Genomic DNA, 25259 nt, shown 5'->3' on the forward strand with positions numbered 1-25259 from the left:
TCAGGAATTGTCTTTATAGTTCTTATAGCTATAAACTCATATTAAAATACGTGTTGAGAAACTACCACACCAAAACACAGAAAGCAGAGCAAAGGTTTCAAAAGTTTAGTTCAGGTTTATATAGAAACATTTTTATTAAAAGTGTAAGACAACAGGTTTCAAATAGTAAATATAAAATCATTTCAAACTGTTACAAAGTTGAGAAAATACTTTAGTTCGATATGTTTGTACAAAACTATAGTTTCACTGTAAAAGCTTGTTTACTGGCCATTTCATTTGAAACATAATACAAGTACTTCATTATGATTTGTTCATAAGGCATGCACAACACCTTTCAAAGAAAAACAACTTCACCCAAATTCAATCAATATGCTATTTTACTGACATTATCAAATAATTATTTTATAAATTCCAAATGTAAATACCCCAGATTTGACATTGGGGGATAATTTGAGTGCAATCTGAATGGTATGGCACAGATGCACAGTGGTATGGCAGTAACAGCTATTGACTGAATTGGGCACTTCATGAACACACTAGATAACATATATTTAAGAAGAACACTCACTCTCAAAAGCACAAACAGCAAACTTATGGCTTCACTCAATGAGTTACACAAACTTGGCATTAACAGAACATTTTAAGTAACCACACACTTACATACCGTACATACACATCAAGATGTAATGTAAAAATCAGTGCTTTCAATGTGAAGCTCATTAATCTGGTAATTCTGGCACCTCCACCATACACTCTTAAAAAATAAAGGTTCTAAAAGAGGGTTTTCACAGTAATGCCACAGAACAGGGGTGTCCGATCCTGGAGATCAAACACACCTAACTATTCAGCTGCTTCAGTTGGGTTTGATCAGGGCTGGAGCTGAACTTTGCAAGGAGGTACATCTCCAGGTACAGGATTGGGCATCCTTGCCATAGAAGAACCATTTTGGGTTCCCTAAAGCCAATTCACACTGCACTGACAGACGCCGACCAATGACAACAGATACTTCGTCAGGTTTGGTTGGATCCGTGTGTTACCCCTGTTGCTGTCGGTCGGCTTTTGTTTTTGCCGATCGATCGTGTTTAATTGGCATTTGTTGGGTTGTGGAATGTATAAAAATTGGCGTAATGTAATCTGGTGATTGTCTGTGTTAGTCGGCGTCTGTCGGTGCAGTGTGAATTGGCCTCTAAAAAACCTTTCAGTGACTTACAAGAATAATTTTTTTCTTAGTTGTGAAAGAACCTTTTATTCTAAAGCACTTTTATAGTTTCCGCTATTGAGAACGTTTTGTGGAATGGAAAGGTTCCATTAATGTGAAAGGTTCTTTATAGAACCATCAATGCCAATAAAGAACCTTTCCTTTTAAGACTTTATATTAAAAAAGAACAAAGCTGCTCTGGCTTAAAGATATTTAAACCACTTAATGGCACATTTTTTTTACATCAAGAATACATTTTACATCAAAATACATTTATTTTGTCATGGTTGTATCAGTTTTATCATGTATGTGTGCCAATAGAGTGCATTATTGAATAATATCCTGAACATTGGTCACGGAAGACGGTTCAACCTGCATTTGTTCATTTGCATCAAGTTCCTTCAATCCATTCTCCGCCTCTATGTGCGGACAGCACTGGTTTTATGAAACGACCTGCTGTGCCAGTAGTCAGGATTATCAAAAGCTTTATGTTCCATCCCTGCACGCACTTTTACATAGGCTCCAGACCCCGGTCCCCCTGAACACTCTCCGTCCCTCAGTCCAACACTCTCCTCGTCTTCTCCCTCCATGTTCTGGTATTCAGCTTCCGAGGCTCCACCGGCAGCCAACGAGTCCATATCCTCATATTCATACACTTCTCCTTCCCCTTCCATTAACCCCTGCACCCTGAGCGAATTCCTCAGCCGAGGCTGGCTGTTCGTGTACTGATAGTCATCCTCCACATACTCGTCTTCATCGTCTTGTGGCGATCTTTTGAGAAGAGGGTGGGAAACTGGTCTTGGGAGGTGAAGTTTGACAACCATGTTGGTTGGTGGTGCTCCTCCTCCTCCTCCAGCACGGATGTCCATGTACTCGTACTGAACCTCCTGAAGATCTAGATCAGCATCCATGTACTCGGCTTCACTGGACAGGAAATCGCCATCGCTGTGACTCCTTTGGTCAGTCGAGGACTGGGAGAGACCTCCGCTACTTTCTGAGCCCTCGATTGATGATCTCTTACTGGGTCTGCCGGACCCTTGAGGTTTGTGATTGCTGTACAACCCTGCAGGGTTGAAGGAGGCACTGCGGTTTCGTGGCGGTCGCTGATTGTAATCTTTAAGCTGCCCTGGTATATGGCTGAGTGAGAGAGTCTGGTTGTTCATATACTCGTATTCTTCACCTGGCCCGTTGCGGGCTTCTAAAAAGTCGCCCGAATGACCTCTTGACAGTCTCCTTTGAGAACGTGTTGAACGTGATGATGGTAATAGAAGAGTTTCTGAAGAAAATCATAAAACAAGAGATGTGTTAACACGAGAACTCATGAATATGAAAGTCAATGTCCACCTCCGATAAAAAAAATGTAAAAGAAATTGCGATTGCGACTTTATTTCTTAGCTTTTTCAGCAGCGTTGGTTCCGGAAGTATTTTATCCATTCATTTTTCCCATAGGGATGTTAAAAAAAGTCTTGGTTAAAGTGCCATGAACCAAGCCAACCAGCTATGATGTGAACCACAACATAATCAAAACAATTATTTGAAGCAAAAAAGTATTTGAAAATCAGACAAAAAGACAAAAGTACAAGACTTAATGACTTTAATGAGGGAAAGAATTACAATCCCATTAAGCATTGTGAACAACATAATCGAATTAAAAACGATGGAGAAATATAAAACTATTCATTTAAAGTTCTTGATATATATGAAGTATAATAAGTATAAGTGTTTTGAGAATATAGGGAGACCGACTCGATTACGTTATTTGCAGTGCTTTATGGGAGTGGGTGGAGCTAAGGAGCTCTTTTTAAAGTTGTTATTTTTGTTTGTTTGTGCGCACAAAAAGTATTTTCGTCGCTTGATATACTTAAGATTGAGCCACTGTAGTCACTTGGACTATATTAACGATCTCTTTAATAACTTTTCTGGGCCAGCAAGTTTCGGTCACCTAGCAGCCTATGGAGAAGTGATCCAGCACTCAGATTTCATCAAAAATATCTTAATTTATGTTCCGAAGATGAACGAAGGTCTTACGCGGTTGGAACAACATGAGGGTGAGTAGTTACTGACAGAATTTTCATTTTTGGGTGAACTAACCCTTTAATACCATCGATTAACAACCTCAGAGCTCACAACAGGTCTGTCACAACAACAATCATTATCAATTTCCTATGGAGAAAATGAATGGAGTATTTACTTCCAGAACCCAACTGTTGCACTCTATTCTGAATTTAACGTAATTGACCTGTCAGGTTAGGCACGATATTGAATTTAAGGGATGAGAGGGATGGACTTATGGACAGTCTTTACAATGGCATGTACTGTATTAAGGTACTAGAAAGTCAAAACTTTCAAAACAGAGATTTTGTCTTCTGAAAGTTTTTTCAGAATGGCGTATTGTCCGCTGAACAATCAGTATATTGTTAAACAACAGTACAATAGTTTGAGTGTACTTGTCCAAAATAAAAAAACAGTGCAACCCTGAATAACATTCATTGTGACTTCATATGTCATAATTATATATTTATATTTCAGTGTAATTTTATATCTCACAACGTAAATGTATTTCTTATTTTAAACATTATCTCACAATCATTTTTTTACTCTAAAGTCAGAAATGGGCTTCCGCAGATATTTCATTATGGCTTCACAGGACCTTAAAAAGTTGACACATCAACATTTTGTAGAAATGAATTGATAAAGGTTACACGCACACATGTCTCTCTAATTTGCTTATCCTCACCTTTCTCTGGACTTTCACCAAATCCAGGCAACACATATTCACTTTGGTCCTCTTCTCCTTGAGTGCCTGTGGAGGTTGTTTCCGGAGGCCCTGATAGGCTGTCCCGCTGCGACATGTAAGCGCTGTCCTCGCGATGTGTGACCCTCCTCATGTTGCCAACTAATGAGAAGTCATCGTTCATTTCCAGTTCCACTGCAGTTCCCTGTCCCTCCGAGCTCACAGAAACAGTGCACGCAGAGTCCAGTCGGGAACGAGAAGCCCATCCCGTCTACAGCAAAATGAGGTGGACAATATGTTGAGCTATCATAAGTGGTGTTAAGACATATGCTGTAAGATATGTGCAAGTCCATTATATGGATAGTCTCAGCCTAAAACTATTGTACTGAAATGAGCTTTAGACATGATTGTGAAACACTGACCTGTACAGAGCTCTCCACACCAGGGGTCATTGGTAGATATCCAGCAATATTGGAGGGAGTCAGACTTGACTGGTGTAATAATAAAAAGAAAAGTGTCAAAGTTATGCTGTTTAATTTGCTATTCTAACAGCCTCCACAAATCAGTTTTTGAAAGTGTGTTTTTGAAAAAAAGTATGACTTTTATTCAGCAAGCATGCATTGAATAGATCAAAAGTGACAATAAAAACACTATCAAAGAATCCTGGAAAAAAATGTGTACTGGTTTCCACAAAAATATTAAGCAGCACAACAGCAAATCATCATATCAGAATGATTTCTGATGGATCATGTGACACTGAAGACTGGAGTAATGATGCTGAAATTTCAGCTTTGCCATCACAGGAATAAATTACATTGAACATATATTAAAATAGAAAACAGTCCATGTAAATAGTAATAATATTTCACAATGTTCCTGTTTTCACTGTATTTTTGAGTTAAAAAAAATGCAGCCTTACTGTGCATAAGAATCTTCTTTCAAAAACATTCAAAAATCTTATCCCACGTTTTTGAACAGTAGTGTATATTAGTCAATTTTCAAACCATTATGTATCGATCATGGTCAATATTATATAACGTACCCGATAGGAATCTAAACGCAGTCTAGAGATGTTTCTAGATGGTGTTACATAGCGTGGCATGTCTATGGTATCTTCCAAGACTTCATCTTCCTGGTCCTCCAGGGCCACCCCTAGAATGTCCATCTCAGTTCCTCTCTGATGGGACTCATCCGAGGCCGAGTCAGGAGCTCTGAACTCCTCCTAGTGGAGGAACATCAATCAACAACAGTCATCCAAACACTTCCAAGTTCTGACATGACCAGAAAACAATGAGGTACTCTGTTCGTTTGCCTTACTCTGATGACAAGATACCGAGAAGGGTCTCTGGCCATTCGGGTAAACTCATTGGCTAGCTCCTTAAAAGTTGGCCGAACATTTTCATCAATCATCCAACCTGTTGAAACATTTGCATTAGGAATGCACTGATATATAAATATTCTGAATGATACAGATAATTATCTTCAAGTTATGGCCAATAGCCAATAGATGGAAGTTCAAAAATGTCTTGAGCACCACATAAGCATATTAGAAGGATCATGTGACACTGAAGACTAGAGTAAAGATGCTGAAAATTCAGCTTAGCCATCACAGGAATAAATAACATTTAAAATATAAATCAAATGTTTAAATAATATTTCACAATATTACTGTTTTTACTACATTTACTTTATTTTACTATATTTAAGAGACTTCTGTCAAAAATGTTTGAATGGTAAATTCTATAATATTTTGTCAAAATCCATTTTAAAAAAAAGCAATAATTTTAAATGCTACAAGTGAATTGAGAATAACAAAATTATAATGTATAGTATGAAAATGGATTACATTTCAAAATGTTATTTAATAATTAGTGTTTTTAAAAATTCACGTTAAGTGTGCATGAGATGACGTCAAATGTAAAAATAGCGGAAATGAGCATGCACACTTAAATGTTCCACACTGGCCAATACAGATTTGGCACTGATATATTGTGCATCCCTAATTTGTATTTACAATCTTTCCAGAAGCTTTCGTGCAAACATGCCCTGCTAGATGATATATGAGATATGAGTTATGGGCTATAAGAAGACTCACATTTGACCATGACCATGTAGACATCGATGGTGCAGATCTGAGGTTGAGAAAGCCGTTCCCCTTTCTCTAACAGATCAGGTACTTCTTGTGGTCGCATAGCAGAGTATGGCTCTGCCCCATATGACATCATTTCCCAGACTGTCACGCCTAGAGATAGAGAGGGCTTTTATTGAATCTCCAGCTCCAAAGTGCAGTATTTTACAGTACCGTTTTATCTTGCAACACACAGACTCACCGTAGCTCCATACATCACTCTGGTGTGTGTATCTGCGGAACAAGATGCTTTCAAGAGCCATCCACTTAATTGGCGTCTAGGATTTAAAAACATTAGGAAAAATGTCAGAGACACAGAGTAGAGATTACTGGTTCAGGAACTGATTGGAATATGGTAGCAGTACATATACACTACATATACACTAAGATTTTTTAAATGTTGTTAAAAGAAGTCTCTTCTGCTCACCAGGGCTGCATTTATTTAATCAAAAATAGAGTAAACACAGTAATATTGTAAAACTGTTTTCTATTGTTATATATTTTAAAATGTCATTTATTTCTGTGATGTAAAAACGAATTTTCAGCATCATTACTCCAGTCTTCAGTGTCACATGATCCTTCAGAAATCATTCTAATATGCTGATTTGATACTCAAGAAACATTTCTGATTATCATCAATGTTGAAAACAGTTGTGGTGCTTCATATTTTTGTGGAAATTGTGATTTATATATTTTTTCAGGATTCTTTGATGAACAGAAAGTTCATAAGAACAGCATTTATTTGCAATAGAAATCTTTTGTAACATTATAAATTCCTTTTGATCAATTTAATGCATTCATGCTGAATAAAAGTATTAGTTTTTTAATCTTACTTACCCCAAACTTTTGAATGGTAGTGTATTATGGTTCCACAAAAAAATTAAGGAGCACAATTGTTTTCAACATTGATAATAAAAAGAAATGTTTCTTTAGAAATTTTCTTTTTAAAAAAAAATTGTAATAATACTTCACAATATTGCTGTTTCACTGTATTTTTGATCAAATAAATGCAGCCTTGGTGACCATAAGACTTTAAAAAATCTTTATTATTCCAAACTTTTGACCGGCAGTGTAACTTGTAAGTCTGCTTTACCTTAATTTCATTGAAGAAGTATTTCTTGTCGTCAGGGTAAAGGAGGTCAGCGATGCCATAATCAGCTATTTGAACTATAAAGTCACTCTTGAGCAGAATGTTACGGGCAGCCAGGTTCCTGTGGACCATCCTCTGCTCCTCTAGATAGTACATACCCTAGCAGGGAGCAAGTGACGAAAGACTTTAGTTTGTTTAAGTGGGCTTGAAATGATCTGAATACCTGAATACCTCAAAACACATAGCCAGACTTTCTGACCCTCTCACCTTGGCAATCTGCACACACCAGTTGAGCAGTCTCTGAGGGTTGAGGCTGTCTCTGCGCTGGCGGATGTGCTCCAGCAACGACCCCTGTGGACTGAGCTGAGTGACCAGCTGCAGACTGGGTCCCGGACAGATGCCCAAGAGCCGCACTATATACGGGTGGTCCAAACTCCCCATAGCCAACATATGCTGCAAGACAACAGAAATCATTCAGAATGTCATTTTGTGTGTACGCTGTTTTTTAATGTTTTTATTTTGTTGTCTTGCAAAAGGTATTAATGAATGGTTACCGTATAGTAATACGTATTAATAGTCTTATAAATGTCTTATATATGTCACTATGAACAAATAAAAATAAAAATTAAATTAACATGAATTGTGTTCATTTATTAATCACAGTGCAACCCATTCAAAAGTTTGGGGTTGGTATGATTTTTAAATGTTTTTGAATTAAGTCTCGTAATACTCAACAAACTGCATTTATGTGATCAAAAATACAGTAGATCTGATAGAGAATTATATTTTAAAATGAAATAAAATAATTAACATTTTAATAATATTTCAAATATTGTACAATTTAAATTGTTTTCTAATTTAAAAAAAAAAATGTAATTTACTTTAAAATTAAAAACAGTTCAGCATCATTAGTCTTCAGTCTTCAGTCTTCAGTGTCACATGATTCTTCAGAAATCATACTAATATGCTGATTTGTTGCTCAAGAATCATTTCTTACAATTATCAATTTTGAAAACTTTTTCAATTTTTTTCAGAATTCTTTGATGAATAGAAAATTCAAAACAGTAGCATTTATTATAAATAGAAAGTTTTTGTAACATTGTAAATGTTTTTATTGTCACTTCTGGTCAATTTAATGCATCTTTGCTGAATTAAGAAAAAAAAGAAAACAGAAGCGTATATAGGCTATGTGTGTGTTTGTGTGTGTGTTGTAGTATTATTTGCTCTCTCACTCTTTCCTTGCTCATTTTTTTCACTTCTGTCTGTTGATTTTTAAATGCACTTGTAATAAATAGAAGATTGCCAGTATCTCGGCGTGTAATCCTTTTTTTGAATATGCAGCAAATGAATTTCAAGTACTGAGGTTTTTTTTTACACTTTTTGGAATGATTTGTGTGTGTGTGTGTGTGTGTGTGTGTGTGTGTGTGTGTGTGTGTGTGTCTGTGTGTGTGTGTGTCTTACATCTGTAACTTCCTGAAAGGTCTGTCGTCCTGTACGGTCTTGGATAGTCTTGATAGCCACTGGAATCTTTACTGTGTCTCCTTCTGGTATCCAAACTCCCTGTGAAGACACAAAGGAAAAAGGAGAACTATACAAGGAGCCAAAATAAGGAAGAAAACAATGTATTAGGAAAACACCTGGAGGAAATGGTTCAGTAACTTATACGAGTTATTGTCAGGTTTCAGTATGAGCTCATGTAATGACATCAGAGTGTGTAAGTACCTTGTGCACAGAGCCAAACACTCCAGAGCCGAGAAGTTTGATCTTTCGTAGTTCAGACCCTCTCAAAATCCGAGCGTGAACTTTCACGCCTTTTTCTCCGGGTTCCAGTGGTTCAAAACTCTAAATGCATTTTTAAACATTAGAAAACCTTATATACAACACTTCAATAATTAAATTTGTTGAATTCATTTTGACTATACGTGTCTCTGCACACACCTCTCCACTCTGCAGATATCTCCTCATGGCACGTTTTTGGCGGATGGCAACACTTCTGCGATACAGAACACTCAGCACAAACACTGAGAATGCGACCATCACCCCGAATATAACGCTCAGCACTATTGCTGTCACCGGCAGACTGCAACACAACATGTTTACACAATTACATGCCGGCTGGCAACTGCAGGTGATACATCGATCGCACCAGCAGAGGGAGACACTTACACAGCAGCCGACCTGGATGAATCCACACAATCATTCTGACCTGGACCCAAACATCTGAGACAGGAAATATACAGAATTATAGTTACAATGACATGCACAACATGTATTTTATTGCACTTTAATTGGCATTCTGAGCCTCCTCACCCCAGGGTGCAGTTGGCATGGCATGGTTGGCATTTGTGCTGGCCACTGGAGAACTTATAAATGATGAGCCCATTTTCCCCCTGAACCCCCTCTGGACACGAGGACACGCAGTACGGCCCGTCCTGCAAATGCACACATGCTTCACACTCATCAGCACCCTGCAGGACAAATGAGATGGAGAGATTATGTAATAAATCAAACAATCCATGCAAACAGCGAGTGACATTCTACCAAAGAACAAAAGATTACCGGTCCTCTGCAGGTGTGTTTGTAGTGCTGCACCGCACACTCCTGGTGACACGGCATACACTCTCCTTTAGGTCCTGCAAACTCTCGTTTTTCACTGTGGAGAGGTTCAGAAAATCTATTTTCTCACAGCAATGAATCATATATTGTTTTCTTATCTACAATACACACATCGAAAGGACCCTTTTGGAGTGTCTCAATCCACTCTCTAGTTGACTGAGTTTCAATGCCAAAATCACTGAAATGTTCATTCCAGAGAAATTCCTGTGAGCACTGATTTCTCAATAGACTGGAAATATCATAACCCCTTATGGCTCTTTGTCATCAGAAATGGTTATGAATGCATATGTCATACATTTTTAACAGTTACAATGAAGATGCATGCTAAACAATACAATACTAGTGAAATATGGTGCCGAATGTGAGATACTGACCCTGACATGAAGTTGCAGTGTGGTACACATGTTCCTCCTCTGCTGTAGTTCTTGCAAGACAGACACTGATCGGGTCCCGGACCCCAGCAGCCCTCAGATGAACACAGGGGATCACACACATGGCCTTCTTCAACTACGAACACACAGCAATACTGAATTTGAGATTTTCTTTTCAGTAGTCAGCAATGATTTGATTAGTAATACAGTTATTTAAAGGGTTAATTCACCCAAAAATTCTGTCATTAATTATTCACCCTCATGTCATTCCAAACCTGTAAGACTTTCGTTCATCTTCGTAGCACAAATGAAGGTCATTTTTGATGAAATCTGAGAGATTTCTGTCCCTTCATTGACAGCAACGCAACTACCACTTTGACGCTTCAAAAAGTTCATAAAGAGATCGTAAAACTAATCCATAAATTGAGCGGTTTAGTCAAAGTTTTCTGAAGAGACTCGATCACTTGATTGAATTTAGACTTTTATTCACATTTAAACATTGATCAGGGAACATAAACAGAAGCTCAACCGAACCGGCTTGAGAACAAACCTCTTGCAGAAGCTCAAACGTGCTGCGAGAATGAATGAGAATGAACACGAGAATGAACCTCATTGGTTCTCGCACGTCAAGCGAACATGCTTGAGCTTCCGTTTACCACAACTGATGTGTAAGTTGATCAATGTTTATATGTGAATAAAAGCCTAAATTCAATCTGTTCATTATATAAAGCGATCGAGTCTCCTCTGAAAATGTAGTCTAAACCGCTTAATTCATACAGATTCCTTTTACGATCTCCTCTATGATCTTTTTGAAGTGTCAAAGTGGTAGTTGCGTTGACTGTCAATGGAGGGACAGAAAACTCAGATTTCATCAAAAAGAACTATCCCTTTAATATTTAATATTCATTAATATATATTAAATTCTAAATCATGTATTTAATATTTTTAGGACACTGTCAGACTTAAAGTCGCCATAAAACAAAAGTTGCAATAGTCTTTTCTTCCCTATTGTGGCATATATACGAGTGAATTGGCTTCTTAAACGAGAAAATTTTTTTGGGTGGGACTTGATTTTGTCCGTCGGGAATTGATCGGATCGTTGTGGTTTGCTATTGGTCGATCTCATGTGAGTGACAGGTTGCCCCGCCCTCACACCAGTAAACACATCATCAGAGAAGAGAAGAGAAGTCGTTGCAAGGAGAGAGGGAAGTTATTTTGATTAAAGATTATGAGGGCACATTAATTAAAAAAAAAAGATGTGCATGGATAAATCATTTATATTATATACTGCAATATTCCATTAAAAAAAATAATTTAAATAATTTTATGGTGAATTTAAAACCACTTCCCAATGATTAACTAGTCATTCAGACAAACCACAACTAGTCGATAGTGAAAAACTAATTTTGGTAATACGCCACAGGTACTCACTGCACAGCTCTTGTGGGTGGTTCTCTTTGATGTCGAGGGACTTCTGGCGGCGCGCGGCTCTGGCGCCGCTCCCGAAGAGACGTGTCCAGTTCACTGTGTGGTGATAGCACAGCTGCTTGTTTCCTGTAATGTAGATGCCTCCGTCACCGATTCGTTTGAGAGAGCGAAGACCCAGGGACGTCAATGTGGGAATCTTCATCACCAAAAGCGAGTAACCTCTGAGAAAGAGCAAGTGGAAATGTCATTTAAAAGATAAACGAGAAATAAAATGACATGGTACTTAAAGTCAACATGAAATTAACTGACCCTATTTACTTGCTTAATACAAGTTGCTGGTTTTATTATGCACAATTTATCGGTGCACATTATTCTAAAGCAGAAATGCAAAAGTCCATAGACCCCCAATATAGAAAATCAAGTCTAATTGAATATCCTGTGTATGTCAGTTAGGGAGTTTGAGTTATTCTGTCTTTTTTTTTTTTTTTTTTTTTTTTGCTTTAATGATTTCATTCAGACATACACTACTGTTTAAAAGTTTGGGGTCGGTGTGATTTTTTTTATGCATGACATTTTATGATTTTTTAAAAATGTTTTATTATTATTTATTTTTTATTTATATTGTATTTAAAAACAGTAAAAACTAATAAAAAATTTATCAAATACAGTAAAAACAGCAATATTCTGAAATATTATTATTTGATGAATAGAAAGTTTAAATAACCCATTTATTTGAAATATAACTATTTTGTTTCATTATAAATGTATTTACTGTCACTTTTGATCAATTTACTGCATCCATGCTGAATAAAAGTATTACTTTCTTTAAAAAAATATATATTTTACTGACCCCAAACTTTTGAATAGTAATGTATGTCAGATAAGGAATTAAAATGGGTTGCGAACAGCATTTCATGTTGACTTTAAGACTCTTAAAAAACAAATACAAAACTGCTGCAATGCGATAGCTGGGGATCAACTATCAAAAAATAACATTGCTCCCATGTACTGTACTTTCATGAAGACTCTACACATATTATTTAAACAACGTCTTCAGAGCTTCAATCCTGGTGATTAGGTGAAATCAACATTGTAAATGAGTTTTTTATGATAAGTAGAAAACTTTCCATGTTCTCCATGCAAGATTTCCCACCACCAATCTTTCCCACCACCGTTAAAGCACGTTTAAGCAATGCACAATGTGATATTTTAACCTTTTGTATATGAATATACAGAACAATAAAGTATAGAGAAAAAAGGGGTACAAGCTGGACACACAATCCTACCTCTTAGAGCTTACTCCTCTGGAGGGAGAACAAGACAGGAGCATGAAAATTAATAATGTATATAACACAACTTCTAGAAATATCAGGCATCAATTATTATGTTATTGTAATATTAACAATATTTTTTATTATTCATATCATTGCTTCTAAATGGCTGCTAGGCTGCCATTTACATCTTCATCCCAGTCAAAAAAGCACACCAATATATCCTGATCCAAACCTAATACAGTACATATCCTACCACTTTAAATGTAATTAAGGGATTTTTATTTAAACGGTTTAATTATTGGCTAGCTAAATCCAATCTCTGTGAAAGGTTATAGCACACCTCTCCACAACAATTTGAAGTACATTGTTGTTCATAGCACAAACAGTGCACATGCTACTAGTAATAACATTAATACTCTGTTTACGCTGATGCATTCATATGTGTTAAGAAATAAGGAGACAGGTCAATTATTTTTTTCAGGCTGTATGCTCACCTGTACAGCGTTCGTCCTTGTATTGTTGCTAGATTTGAGAAGACAGAAAGATCTTCCAACTCTTCAGGCCAAGACTGAATACTCAGAATGTCTATCAAGCGGACAGAAGGGTTAGTTAGATGGTAGAAATGGCAAAAGTACACACACACACACACACATGTCTGGTGCACTATCTTTGTGAGGACTCTCCATAGACGTAATGGTTTTTATACTGTACAAACTGTATATTCTATCCCCTTACACTGCCCCTATCCCTAAACCTACCCATCACAGGAGACATTCTGCATTTTTACATTTTCAAAAAAACTAATTCTGTATGATTTATAAGCTTTTGTACCCATGGGGACCTCAATTTAGGTCCCCACGGTGACACGAGTCCCCATGAGTCTGTGTGCATTCAGGTTTAAGTCCCCACCGGTGTAGAAAAACATGTCCACACATACACACACACACACACACACACACACACACACACACACACCTGTGATTTCTCTGACAGTGTTGAAGATCTTCAGTTTCTTTGGATCAAGAGCACTAATATTTTTGTAACTGTCTCTGTGGAGGAAAGAGAGACACATGAAAGGTTGGATGAACCCTTTCCCAACACCTTCAACTATGGACACTGGCCTTGTGAACCTTTAGAAAATAAACTCCTTTCACAAGCTTATGTGCCCATATCATCTTAGCGTATAAGTGATAAACAGATTTGGCTTGCTGTCTATTATAGAGGGGCTTGTAGAGGATATTCTACTCGAGCTCAGATTGACCCCTATTACACATAGGCAAAAAACATAAAGGAGGAGAAGAGGAGGAGGGATGCCAAGGAAGTGGTAAGAGGCTGTTTCTACACCCTGGTAACAATTAGAAGATTAGATGGGCGTACTCCTCCTGAAATTACGTTTAATAACTTCACATAAAAACACCCTTCACACTCTCACTTGTTTATTTAATTTGTCCACTATTTCCAGCAGGGGATACGAAAGGAGAACTCATTTTTGTCATGAACATTTCAACCACCCGGCTTTTCAAATGATGTATTGTTTAATAGCATTCTGTGGTGGAAATGTATATGATGGCATTTTAAACATTTTCTTTGTGAGGTTAATTTCTTAGCTAGCATACTCTAAGTATTCTTAATAAACACAATGAAACACTATTTTCTAATTTGATCAAATTACAGCATGTTTAGAAATGGTGCACAGTAAAATAACAGCTTACAACTGATTTAAAATGAAAATTTACTCATATTTAATTTCAGCAGATTTATTGTAAATAAGAATTTTCTTCCACTCACCCTCTAATTCCTGTTACAAGGAAATGCAGGCTGCCCTGAATCTTAGTGCAGTTTATGAAGCTGTCGATGTTCTGTGAGTCTACGGTCTGTCTGGAAGGTGTACCAGTGCCAACACATGCTGCACAAAGAGAAGAAACAAACAAGAAACACGGTTATGATTGAGAACACACTAAGATGGACATAAAGGAGATTTTATTTACTTTATTTTACAGTCCTGTTCCCTATGTACATACTATGTACTGTACTAAATCTAACCCATGTAGTTACCGTATATTACCCAATACTTTCTTAAGTTCACTGTAAGTACACGTAAGTGCACATACTGTAAATGCAGATAATTTTGCTTATTTCTCAATGAACAGTGATGCAACTTTCAATAAAAATTCCATATGACATAAATCTATGAACAGGAGTGCCATACATTTTTGCTTGTGTTTTTTCCCAGAAATGCAAAATGCTTTTTAAGGGTTGGGTTTGAGCTAGTCTGTAGTCATTTTGATTAGGTTTACATACAGTACAGGTCGAAAGTTTGGAATAATAAAGACTTATTTATGGTTTTGAAATGGTTCTGTCCTTTACAGTAAGCTCCCTAAGGCTGCATTTATTTCATAAATAAATAGCCTACTGTAAAAACAGTTTTATTGTGAAAAAGAACATTATTATTACAGAGTAAAAGAATAGTTTTTCATTTTAATATATTTTAAAATGTAATTTATTCCTGTGATGCAAAGCTGAATTTTTATCATTACTCAATCTCATTTTTATCATTACATTTCTTCTTCTTATTACAATTACTAATGCTTTTAGGATTCTATGATGAATAGAAAGCATTTATAAAATTTTGTAACATTTTAAATGTCTTTACTGTGACTATTAATTAATTTAATACACCCTTACTTAATAATAATAAGAAGAATGATTATAATAAGAAATGTTATGAGTAATGATTGTGGTAGATTTTTCCCTAAACCTAACTATCTGCAGCGTCTACAAATCGACACCCAATACCTTTATAGTCTAGCTCTTGCGTCTTCAGTCGACAACTGGCCGAGTTTCTAACTAACTTGCTTCCCTAAACTTCCTAAACTAGCTACCTGCGCAGGAATAAATCGACAAACAGACCTGCAAATGTCCTTTAAATGCTTTAATCACGGCCAGGAGATCTTCCCAAGCAGTTCTCAGGGAATCTCTCCCAAGAAGCAAGGCCGGAGGATCTCAGACAAATTCCATTGAGAATCCCACCGGAAAATACGGATACAACAGTATTTATAGAATCGAGAAAACACATAAGACTAACATGTCACCTTCAATATGATTGGTTCAATTGGTTCAAAAGCCCCAACCTTTTCCCTCTGTCACTGGCACAAGCAAACTCTGTTTTTGTGATTAATTATTACAAGGTTTGAGAACTAGTCATCTGTCTAGTTTCACTTCCCCTTTCTGTTATTTATACACACACACACACACACACACACTCAAAGTCACAAGTTTTCCCCAAAGAGTTTGGAAACATTAAAAGCATATGAATGTTGTTCCTGCAAGAAAAACAAATGTTAGTTGATTAATTAAAGTTGATTAATTAAAATCCATCACATGATGCAAACAAATTCAGCTTTGCATCACAGGAATGAATGTCATTTTAAAATATATTACAATAGAATACAATTCTTTTAAATTGTGATAATATTTCACAATATTTCTGTATTTTTGATCAAAAATATTTGTGAGCATAAGAGACTTCTGTCAAAAACATTCAACTATTCCAAACTTCTGGAGTCGATATGTTCCCATTGAAGATAACTAGGTAAATAAAAGTGTGCATGTTACCTTTTGGACAGAGTCCCCCACACGGCTCACATCTTTTCATCCCCTTTTTATCCACCTCCATCTTGTTTGCTGGACAGCTGCTAACACATGAACTGCCATCTACAAGAAAGTTAGCTGAAGTACAAGAGAACAGAAATCAAACAATTAGATTACACCATAAATCCTTCAAAAAGCCTATTCAGGTTTCGAGACTCGAAAGTGTGGGATATTCAGTTGACATCATAACCTATAGGCTGCAGGTAAATGCACTCCGTAACCCATAACCCATGAAATGACATAGCAATCACTTACTTGGACAATGTGATACACACATTGTGCCGAACTGGTATTTCGCATTAGGATTCGGTTCCAATTTGAACGTCACTTTATTATAGATGAGAGCCTGGGGACACTGCGGCACACACGACCCTGAGTTGTTAAAATTTCTGCAGGCCTGTGAACACATACATAGTCAAATCAAAGCAAGCAAGGCTTGATTCATAAAGTTGTTATGTTAGCCTAGAGTGGTGCATGTTGAAGAACTGGTGTGAGTTTATTGAACATACAAAGCAGTTGGTGTCGAGGGGTCCGGTGCAGCCCCCGGCACACTCTATGTGACAGCACTCGCTGGGGCTGCGTCCAAAACAGCGGCCGTTACACTGCGGTGCACACACTGTCTTCGTCACTGAGAGCGGGAGAGAAACAGAGTGAGTAGTGTGTGTGTGTGAGATACAGAAAGCTGAGCAACATGTGTGTGTGTGTGTGTGTTTATGTGTGTGTGTGTGTGTGTAACTACTTAACCATATTTTGGGGACAAATTTGTACCCAGAAACGAGCTAAACCTGATAAAACCTCATTTTCGGGATGTCCTTATTTGTAAAACAGCATAAAAATAAAGCAAATAAAGTTGTTATAAACTGTAAAAATGCAGAATTTTTTCAGTTAGAGTTAGTGTGTGGGTTAGGTTATAGTATTTATTGCTACAGTATATATGAAGAGTTCAGATGCAAAAGCCTGCCATCTGAAATTGTCTTCTAGAATGATCATTTTTATCAAGCTTGTATATTTAAGTTTAGTAATTTCACTTAAATGGCAATGCAGATTACCTATTAATTGTCATTTAAGTGAAATTACTGAACTTAAATATACAAGCTTTATAAAAATGATCATTCTAGAAGAAAATTTCAGATGGCACTTAGAGGCTTTTGCATCTGAACTCTTCATATAAAAACAATACAAGATAGCTAGCTAAGTAAATTGCTGTGTCCCAATTCCGAGGCTGAATACGAAGGCTGATTGCGTCACCGCTGTGCGACGAAGGCTGTCCCAATTCGAAGGCTCCTTCAAATGCAGCCTATAAATGCAGCCTTCGTTTCCCGTAAAATGAAGAATTCAACAGATAGAACCTTCGCAGCCCAGAATTCATTGCGCGCCAGTGACGACAGGATTTTTTTTAGAGAAATCGCAGAATTACACTTTTAATGTATTGGGTTTCAGTTTACTCAAATATCTAATGACGCAAATGTAAAAATATATTTTTTAAAGCGGTTCAAATGTTGACATATGGTAATTAGATGCGATTATATATAGTTTATACTCTTTATTATACAGAAATGGACAATGGCGAACATATTTGGACAATGGCGAACATATTTAGACAGTTTGTGAAACCTGATTTGTTTTTAGACCGTTTAATATAACCTTCAAAAAAGTCCAGTACACTGAAAAAAATGATTTGTTGAATTTAATAAAAAAAAAATTATCGTAAGTGGTTGCACACAATTGATTTTAGCTACATTTAAACAAATGCATTAAGTTGAACTAAAATTGATTAAGTTCAACTTAATGCATTTGTTTAAATGTAGCTAAAATCAATTGTGTGCAACTACTTACGATCATTTTTTAAAATTAAATTCAACAAGTCATTTTTTTCAGTGTACAAACGTTACTGCCACTCATCAACGGCAGCTGCCACATTTGCTAGGCGACAAGAACAATCTTCTGTAGGCTTTGACTGTCCCATTTAAAAATGCTCGGCCTGACCTTCACGGCCTTCGAAAGATGCAGCCTCTGAATTGGGACACAGCTAACGTGTGTTTGTGTGTGTGTGTGTGTGCGTGTGTGTGTGTGTGTGGTCCAGGTAAACCATACGTTATGAGGACAAAATGTCCCCACAAATGGCAATATCCAAAATCCTTGTCCTCGTGGTGAAATTTTTTTGTTCCCATGAGGGAAACAGCCTATTAATCAGACTAAATTATATTTTTTGAAAATGTAAAAATGCTGAAAGTTTTCTGTGATGTATAGGGTTAGGGGTAGGTATAGGTTTAGGGGATAGAATATACAGTATAAAAATCATCATGTCTATGGAACGTCCCCATAAAACATGAAAAGATAACATGAGTGTGAGTGAGACTTACAGATTTGACAAGTGTCATTTCCTGGACCCCAACACCGGGCGCTACAAGACTCATGACAGGGAACTAAACAGAAAATGCATTATAATTTATACATTTCCATAAGATCATCAGACCAAATTAAAAGTGTTTATATCTGTTTTGCTACAATATTAAGCCCTCTAAACTATTTAATATCAACCTTTGATCCTCTGATAACATTTATTTAGTAAAATGTATTGATAAATATTCATTTAAATATAGTTATCTATTAAAAATATATACACTACCATTCTAAAGGTTGTGGTCAATAAGTATTTTGTTTTGAAAGAAATGTATACTTAAAAAAAAAAGTTGTGCATATATTATTGTCTCCTTACGTTCTGGTCCATTGTCTTGGATGATGACTTCTGCTCCACTGTCTTTCACAATATCTAACCAGTTAATCTGCGGTGCATAACTCAAGAATTTATTCTGGATGATCTGCACTCCCCCCTCCAGGATCTCTGTAGATCATAATGAATTTGAGAAATATAGAAATATCAGAATCAAATACCTTGTCTCAAAACATGTTTTCTGAACTCTCAAAAGAAATTAAACCATATTAAAGAGTTTTTACGAAGGATAGAATTTTTTTTTTTCTCAGGATTTTAAGATTTACTGAAGACAATTTGAGTGTATCTTCAAAAGTCACAGCCGCAATACAAGGGTTTTATGAATGTTTGCTAAGTTTTTGTTAGGGGATTGTTAGGGTGTTCAAGGTGGTTGCACACCTCTGCTCAACAAGCCACATTAGAGGAATCATTTAAGTTCGTAGCACAAACCGTACAGAACATTATGTGCTTATAGAGATTTTGAATAATCAAACATTACAAAGATATGTACAACTGTGCTCGGTTTTAAAAATAAGTAACATTCATATTGATTCTACACTTTGAGTCAGGAATTAGTAAGAGGTTAAAGGAAGGGCATTTTAAAGGATGACAAACATGTTCATTGATTCACACACTCAGAGAAACACAATGGAAAGATAAAAGCACATGGATTGTATTTCACATTAGACATGTCGTGTTTGCTGAAGCAGGTCGGGACATGCTCTAGCCTAACTGTAGCCATCTAACGTCAATCTCCTGGAATTTTTCATGAGGAGCAACATCATAAAGGATTTTTCTATACACTACAAGGTACTCAAGGCAGTCACAAGTATGCGTCAGTCCAGGTTTGGGTTCATGATGGGAGAGTGCTCATTTATGGTAGAACTATTTCTTTAATAAACCACGCACAAAAAATCGTTCTTCTGTCCGTTGACTCATTCTTCCATACCACACCCTCCAGAGTGTCTTGTTGCCATGAAAACTGTGTGGGTGTTTTGACAGAATGGGTTTCTGTGGGTGAGAATGTGTCACCTGTCACGTATGTGTTAGCGCACCTGTCAAGTGTGTGAGGCCCAGCTCCTTTAGTCCATACACTCCATCCTTCTGGTAGTTGACGAGGACGGCCAGAGCAAACCGATCTTCGTACAGCGACGTCCCTCGGATGACTCGCAACTGTTCCAGCGGTAAACGCCTGAACTGGTTTATAGCGATGAGGATGTACCCTGTTACCTCACGGATAGACTGTGAAGAGACACATCCATAAAATGAAACATATACAACACACTCAGACATGGGCCCACACATGTGAATCAGGTTGGACTGATTTGGCTTTATTCATGTCATAGCAGATCTGTTGTTAAATCCTTTAAATCCTACAAACGTCGTCTCTTTTCCCCACCTGTAGGAATGAGAAATCACGGTTGTGCTCCATCTGTGTGATCTCTAGGTTTCCTATGACAATCTGGCAGCCCGTGTACATCTCCTTCATGAGCTTGTACTGGACCTCAGAGGTTCCTGTCACACTCAACAAGTTCTGAGTGCCGGTGCACATCGCCACTGTAGAGAGAGAGAGAGAGAGAGAGAGAGAGAGATAAAAAATAATTTGAATATATTTTAAAATGTCATTTATTCCTGTGGTGGCAAAACAGTCACATGACCTTCAGAAATATTTCTAATATGCTGATTTACTGCTCAAGAAACATTGTTATCAATGTTTAAAACAGTAGTGCTGCCTAATATTTTTCAATATTATTTGAAATATAAATATTTTTTATATGTATTTACTATCACTTTTGATCAATTTAATGGATCTTTGATGAATAAAACGATTACATTCTTTAAAAAATAAAATAGAATAAAAAAATCGTACTGTCCTAACACTTTTAAATGGTTGTGTATATAATACATTTCTATTTAAAAGAAATATGTATGTTAAAATATTTCTGTATAATGATTGCTATAGTGCATAATGTCTATCGCAATACTCCCAGCTAATATTTAACATGCACATTTATATATTTATGTGGTAAGAAGCCTTGTAATTAGGTGGATAATGACCAGTGAGGGGTCATTTTTAAAATAATAACTGATTGACAGCACAATATGACTTATTTACTGCAAAAAAAAATCTTAAAATGTGCATCAGCTGATGATAAAGCTGATACAGCTTTTGTAATTTTTCTTGCATTGTTGTTCATTTAGTGACATCAGGAAAGACTGAGGTAGTTTGAGGTGAAGCTGTTTTGCATTTCAAATTTTGCCCTTGGTTCTGTCACGGTCAAAACAAGGCATTACCGAGTGGGAGTCAAAGAATATTCCCGCTAATACTCCAATAGTTACTCAGAAAAGGCCCCAGGAGTTTTTACAAATTAAAACTCAAAGAAACAGAGTTCTTAGGAAACCGGTCCAATTATGATGCATTAGGATCAGAATGCAGGTTAAATAATAAAGCATTTGATATAGCAGAATCACTCGTCGATGATGGCAGGTGTGTAAAAATGTTTTGGTTAGAGCTATGGTGTAACTTTGCCATCAATCTCACATTTATATGACCAGTATCTACAATAAAAAAAACAGTGTTGGTGGAAACACATTACAAGTAATGCGGGTTACAAAATCAGATTACTTTTTCAAAGTAACTAGTAAAGTAACGCTATACTTTTAAATGTACAACAAAATATCTAAGTTACTTTTTCAAATAATTAATGCAAGTGTTTCCATGTATTGGCTTATTCATTTAACTTTTGATGTGAAAGGGCCTTTACGTTTACAAAATAGGATTTTTGTCATTAAAAACAAGCAAGAAAGCCCAGCCCAGGTGAGAAAAAGTATCACAAAAGTAATAAATATAAAGTAACTAAGTAACACAATTAGTTACTTTTTAGGGAGTAATGCAATATTGTAACGATTATTACTTTTAAAAGTAACTTTCCCCAACACTTTCTATATTTCTAATCTCATGAATAAAGCAATACATCTCTTCATTTCATAGGAACTGAGAAACACAGACACTTACTGATAACTCATAAACTGTTAACAGCATTACAGAGTCCAACAAATGAACCTGAAAATCTCTTGTGAAATGCAAACAGGTGTTCAGTCCACGAAGGTGTGATGTGTGGGTCAGACATCGCACTGATATAATGCTTTTCAGAAAGAATTCCCAGTCCAGGCTCGGAAACCTTTTAGCTCTTATCAAACTTCTCCTTTTGTAAACGCAGTGAATGTTTCACACAGACATACACCCATACACACAACACAGTGCAAACACAATTCACAGCAGTGTTATACTAATTTGTTAATATTTTAAATTAGATTTTATGTTTATAATTTCTGTTTTCACTTTAATTTTGGTTAGTAATTTTGTGGTGTTTTAAAAAAAAAAAACTTCATTTATTAGTTTTAGTTTATTTAGTTTTAGTTATTTTAGTACTTCAAGTTAAACTAAAAAAGAAATGTTTTCTTGGCAACTAGCTGAAATAAAATAAGTGTAATTTTCTTTTTATCTTTTATTTTATTTCAGTTAACCTTTATATTGTTTCAAATAACAAAAATGTTTTAATTGTAATATTAGTTAACAATAACAACCTTGAATCAGAGAACACTGAGATACTGAAATTAATATTATGGTCTTAAATGTATCTTTCCACTGGGTACAAAAATACATGTTAAAACAAATTCAGTATTTCCTTTAACACATCTTCCTATGTGAGCTGAGAACCTGAAACGATAAGATCTTGAGTTAAAGCTCAAACTTTAGGGTGATATGGCCAACAATGGGCCAGTAATGTCAGAAACAGCTTCAAACCATCAATCAAACCAGACGTTTGCATTTTTAAAGTTAAAAAACGTATTGAACTTTTGCTTGCTCAGATTATCTTGAGGAAAACGACGTCTCCTCTGAAGTTTCAGAACATAAAGAGTTACACACTGTGCTCAGATCTCCCAAAACACTAAAGTCTGTAATCAGAAGTCTTCAATATGAAACTTGTCATCATATCGAAGCTATGCTATTCCCATCGATGTATGCCAACATTTGTTTACATTTTTTTTTCCCTTAAGGAACTTTAGGAGGAACATTTGTCGCTACCTAAATGAAACACAACTGTCCAAACTCCATTACGTCTCTTGCGTTATGAAATAGCAATTCTCCTTTAAGTTCACAGAAACCATTCAATGGAAGCAGCAACACTGCATTCCACCTGTAATGGTCCAAAGCACAGCACAGGACAATAAAATGAACAGCTTTGAGTCAAAGATCATTTCATAACTCCCCTGGTGAAAAAGAAGTTGACTTGCAAATTAGACTTGCAGATAATATAATATTAATGAAATAAAAGTCCACTTAAAGAAAAAGTAATCATTTAAAAGTTTTACTTTAAAGTACTTTTTAAATCAATATGTTTAATATTTTGTCAGGCTTTTAACTGTAATTTTAACTAATTTTAACTGTAGTGTATTGTTAAATTTTAAAGTCAATGCATTTTAAATTCACATTCATTACAAATGTGTTACAATTACAAATATATTTAAGTACATAATATATAAGGTTCATAAATAGAAAGTTTTACCATAAATGCTTGTCAGTACAGTACATTTGAACTATATTTCAAAGACAATAGTAGTAATTTAAAGATGTACTTAAGTTCTACTTAAGTTAGTCAAACAAGTTCAACTATAACTGCATTTTATATACATTTAAAGTATAATGTATTTTCATTTAACTGTAAATAACATGCAATTAGTGTCAGAAAATATTACATTCAGTTTGCACTTAAGTATTAATTTAACATACAGGCTAATATTTCCATAATAAGCACTCTTTTTAACAGAAAGCATACTTCTTTTTCACAGGGATCTTTATCAGTTACATAATGAATTTTTGCCTTAATGCTTCATTGTTTTCAATTGTTTTTGTAAATTTCCAGCAGACCAGGGGTGTCCAATCCTCCTCCTGGCGGGCCAGAGTTTAAGATGCGTTCATGCCATGTTCTAATTACAGTAACTACGAAATTTCAACTTGTAAAAAGCATTCACGTCCTCGTTGAACTCGTAATTACAACTCATAATAAGAGTTCCTACTTGTACCACGTGACCGCTGCAGATTCATTTAGGTGTTGACAGGGTTGATAGAAATGCATGATTACCAGTCCGAAGATGTGAACAGCTCCAAGAACGTCACGTGTTGCCATCTCGAAATTATGTTAATTACGCCATGACATCAACCCCAGTTAAACACACCTGAACCAGCTAATCAAGGTCTTACCCTAGTGCAGTGGACACCAGTGTACTGTGTCTGGACCATGAATTCACCATTTTTAAGACGGTATGCTAACAGCAGAAAGAAGGTTAAAAGAAGTCCAAATTAAAAAAAAAAACGTATGCAAACTTTTCCAATGTGCTATGTTAAACGCAAGAATGTGTTCGTTTGAACGGCCCCGGTGTCCTATGTGCACTCAAGTGTGCACACAATGATACAATGCTCCCATTCAACCAGAGCGCGAAAACAAGTGTATAACCCGCCAAAACTCAAACAAACGCACACAAAACACACACGCTACACTATCAGGTTTACACACAGGTACAGAGACAGGTACGAAAAACAAAAGCCAGGGGAGGTCTGAAGCTGCACACAACAGACAAGACTTAGCTGCCTGGTAAACAGAAACTTGGCTATGATCACAAAGGGATTATGAAAACCTGACAGATTGGTTCTCATGTGCATAAATACACATAAATATACACACTAATGTGTGAATCATTTATTGTCATTACTGGGTCAGCCAACAAACAACACATAGGCATGCACACACACAGAACCATGCCTAGCTTAATGACTTTGTTTTGCACCTAAAAGTCATTTTAAGTCACAGGTTACTCCTGTTCCCCAGGCAAGAGAAGGCGTTGTGATTTTTCAGACACGTGTTTAGGTATGTGAGTATTTGAGTTAAAGTATTGTAAAAAAAACAAGTTGCTATAGCTTATTGATCATTGTAAATTATACAATTTTCTGGTGTTGATCAGCTCTAATGAATACTGGTCACTGAAATATGCTG

General features: G+C 36.2%; 1 protein-coding gene across 2 annotated transcripts in view; it reads right to left on the reverse strand.

The window, feature by feature from the left end:
* Positions 1-90: 90 nt before the first annotated feature.
* erbb3a (erb-b2 receptor tyrosine kinase 3a) overlaps positions 91-25259 on the reverse strand; it is a 30154-nt gene continuing 4985 nt past the window's right edge. The window contains exons 2-29 of one of the 2 annotated variants that reach the window (XM_084128347.1): positions 20603-20760; positions 20259-20445; positions 19210-19335; positions 18854-18916; positions 17000-17118; positions 16746-16887; positions 16455-16568; positions 14628-14745; positions 13815-13888; positions 13334-13424; positions 12852-12869; positions 11569-11786; positions 10141-10273; positions 9710-9803; positions 9461-9618; positions 9317-9370; positions 9089-9230; positions 8873-8992; positions 8612-8710; positions 7418-7603; positions 7154-7309; positions 6263-6338; positions 6028-6174; positions 5250-5347; positions 4975-5154; positions 4355-4423; positions 3936-4203; positions 91-2474 (exon numbers count right to left, since the gene is read on the reverse strand). In XM_084128347.1, the coding sequence (XP_083984473.1) occupies positions 1618-2474; positions 3936-4203; positions 4355-4423; positions 4975-5154; positions 5250-5347; positions 6028-6174; positions 6263-6338; positions 7154-7309; positions 7418-7603; positions 8612-8710; positions 8873-8992; positions 9089-9230; positions 9317-9370; positions 9461-9618; positions 9710-9803; positions 10141-10273; positions 11569-11786; positions 12852-12869; positions 13334-13424; positions 13815-13888; positions 14628-14745; positions 16455-16568; positions 16746-16887; positions 17000-17118; positions 18854-18916; positions 19210-19335; positions 20259-20445; positions 20603-20760 (4265 nt within the window). In that variant the 3' untranslated portion in view covers positions 91-1617. The remainder of the gene's footprint in view (positions 2475-3935; positions 4204-4354; positions 4424-4974; positions 5155-5249; positions 5348-6027; positions 6175-6262; positions 6339-7153; positions 7310-7417; positions 7604-8611; positions 8711-8872; positions 8993-9088; positions 9231-9316; positions 9371-9460; positions 9619-9709; positions 9804-10140; positions 10274-11568; positions 11787-12851; positions 12870-13333; positions 13425-13814; positions 13889-14627; positions 14746-16454; positions 16569-16745; positions 16888-16999; positions 17119-18853; positions 18917-19209; positions 19336-20258; positions 20446-20602; positions 20761-25259) is intronic. The other variant, XM_084128348.1, reaches the window with a different exon arrangement.

This window comes from Abramis brama, assembly GCF_963993115.1.
Source record: "Abramis brama genome assembly, chromosome: 11".
Lineage (NCBI taxonomy): Eukaryota > Metazoa > Chordata > Actinopteri > Cypriniformes > Leuciscidae > Abramis > Abramis brama.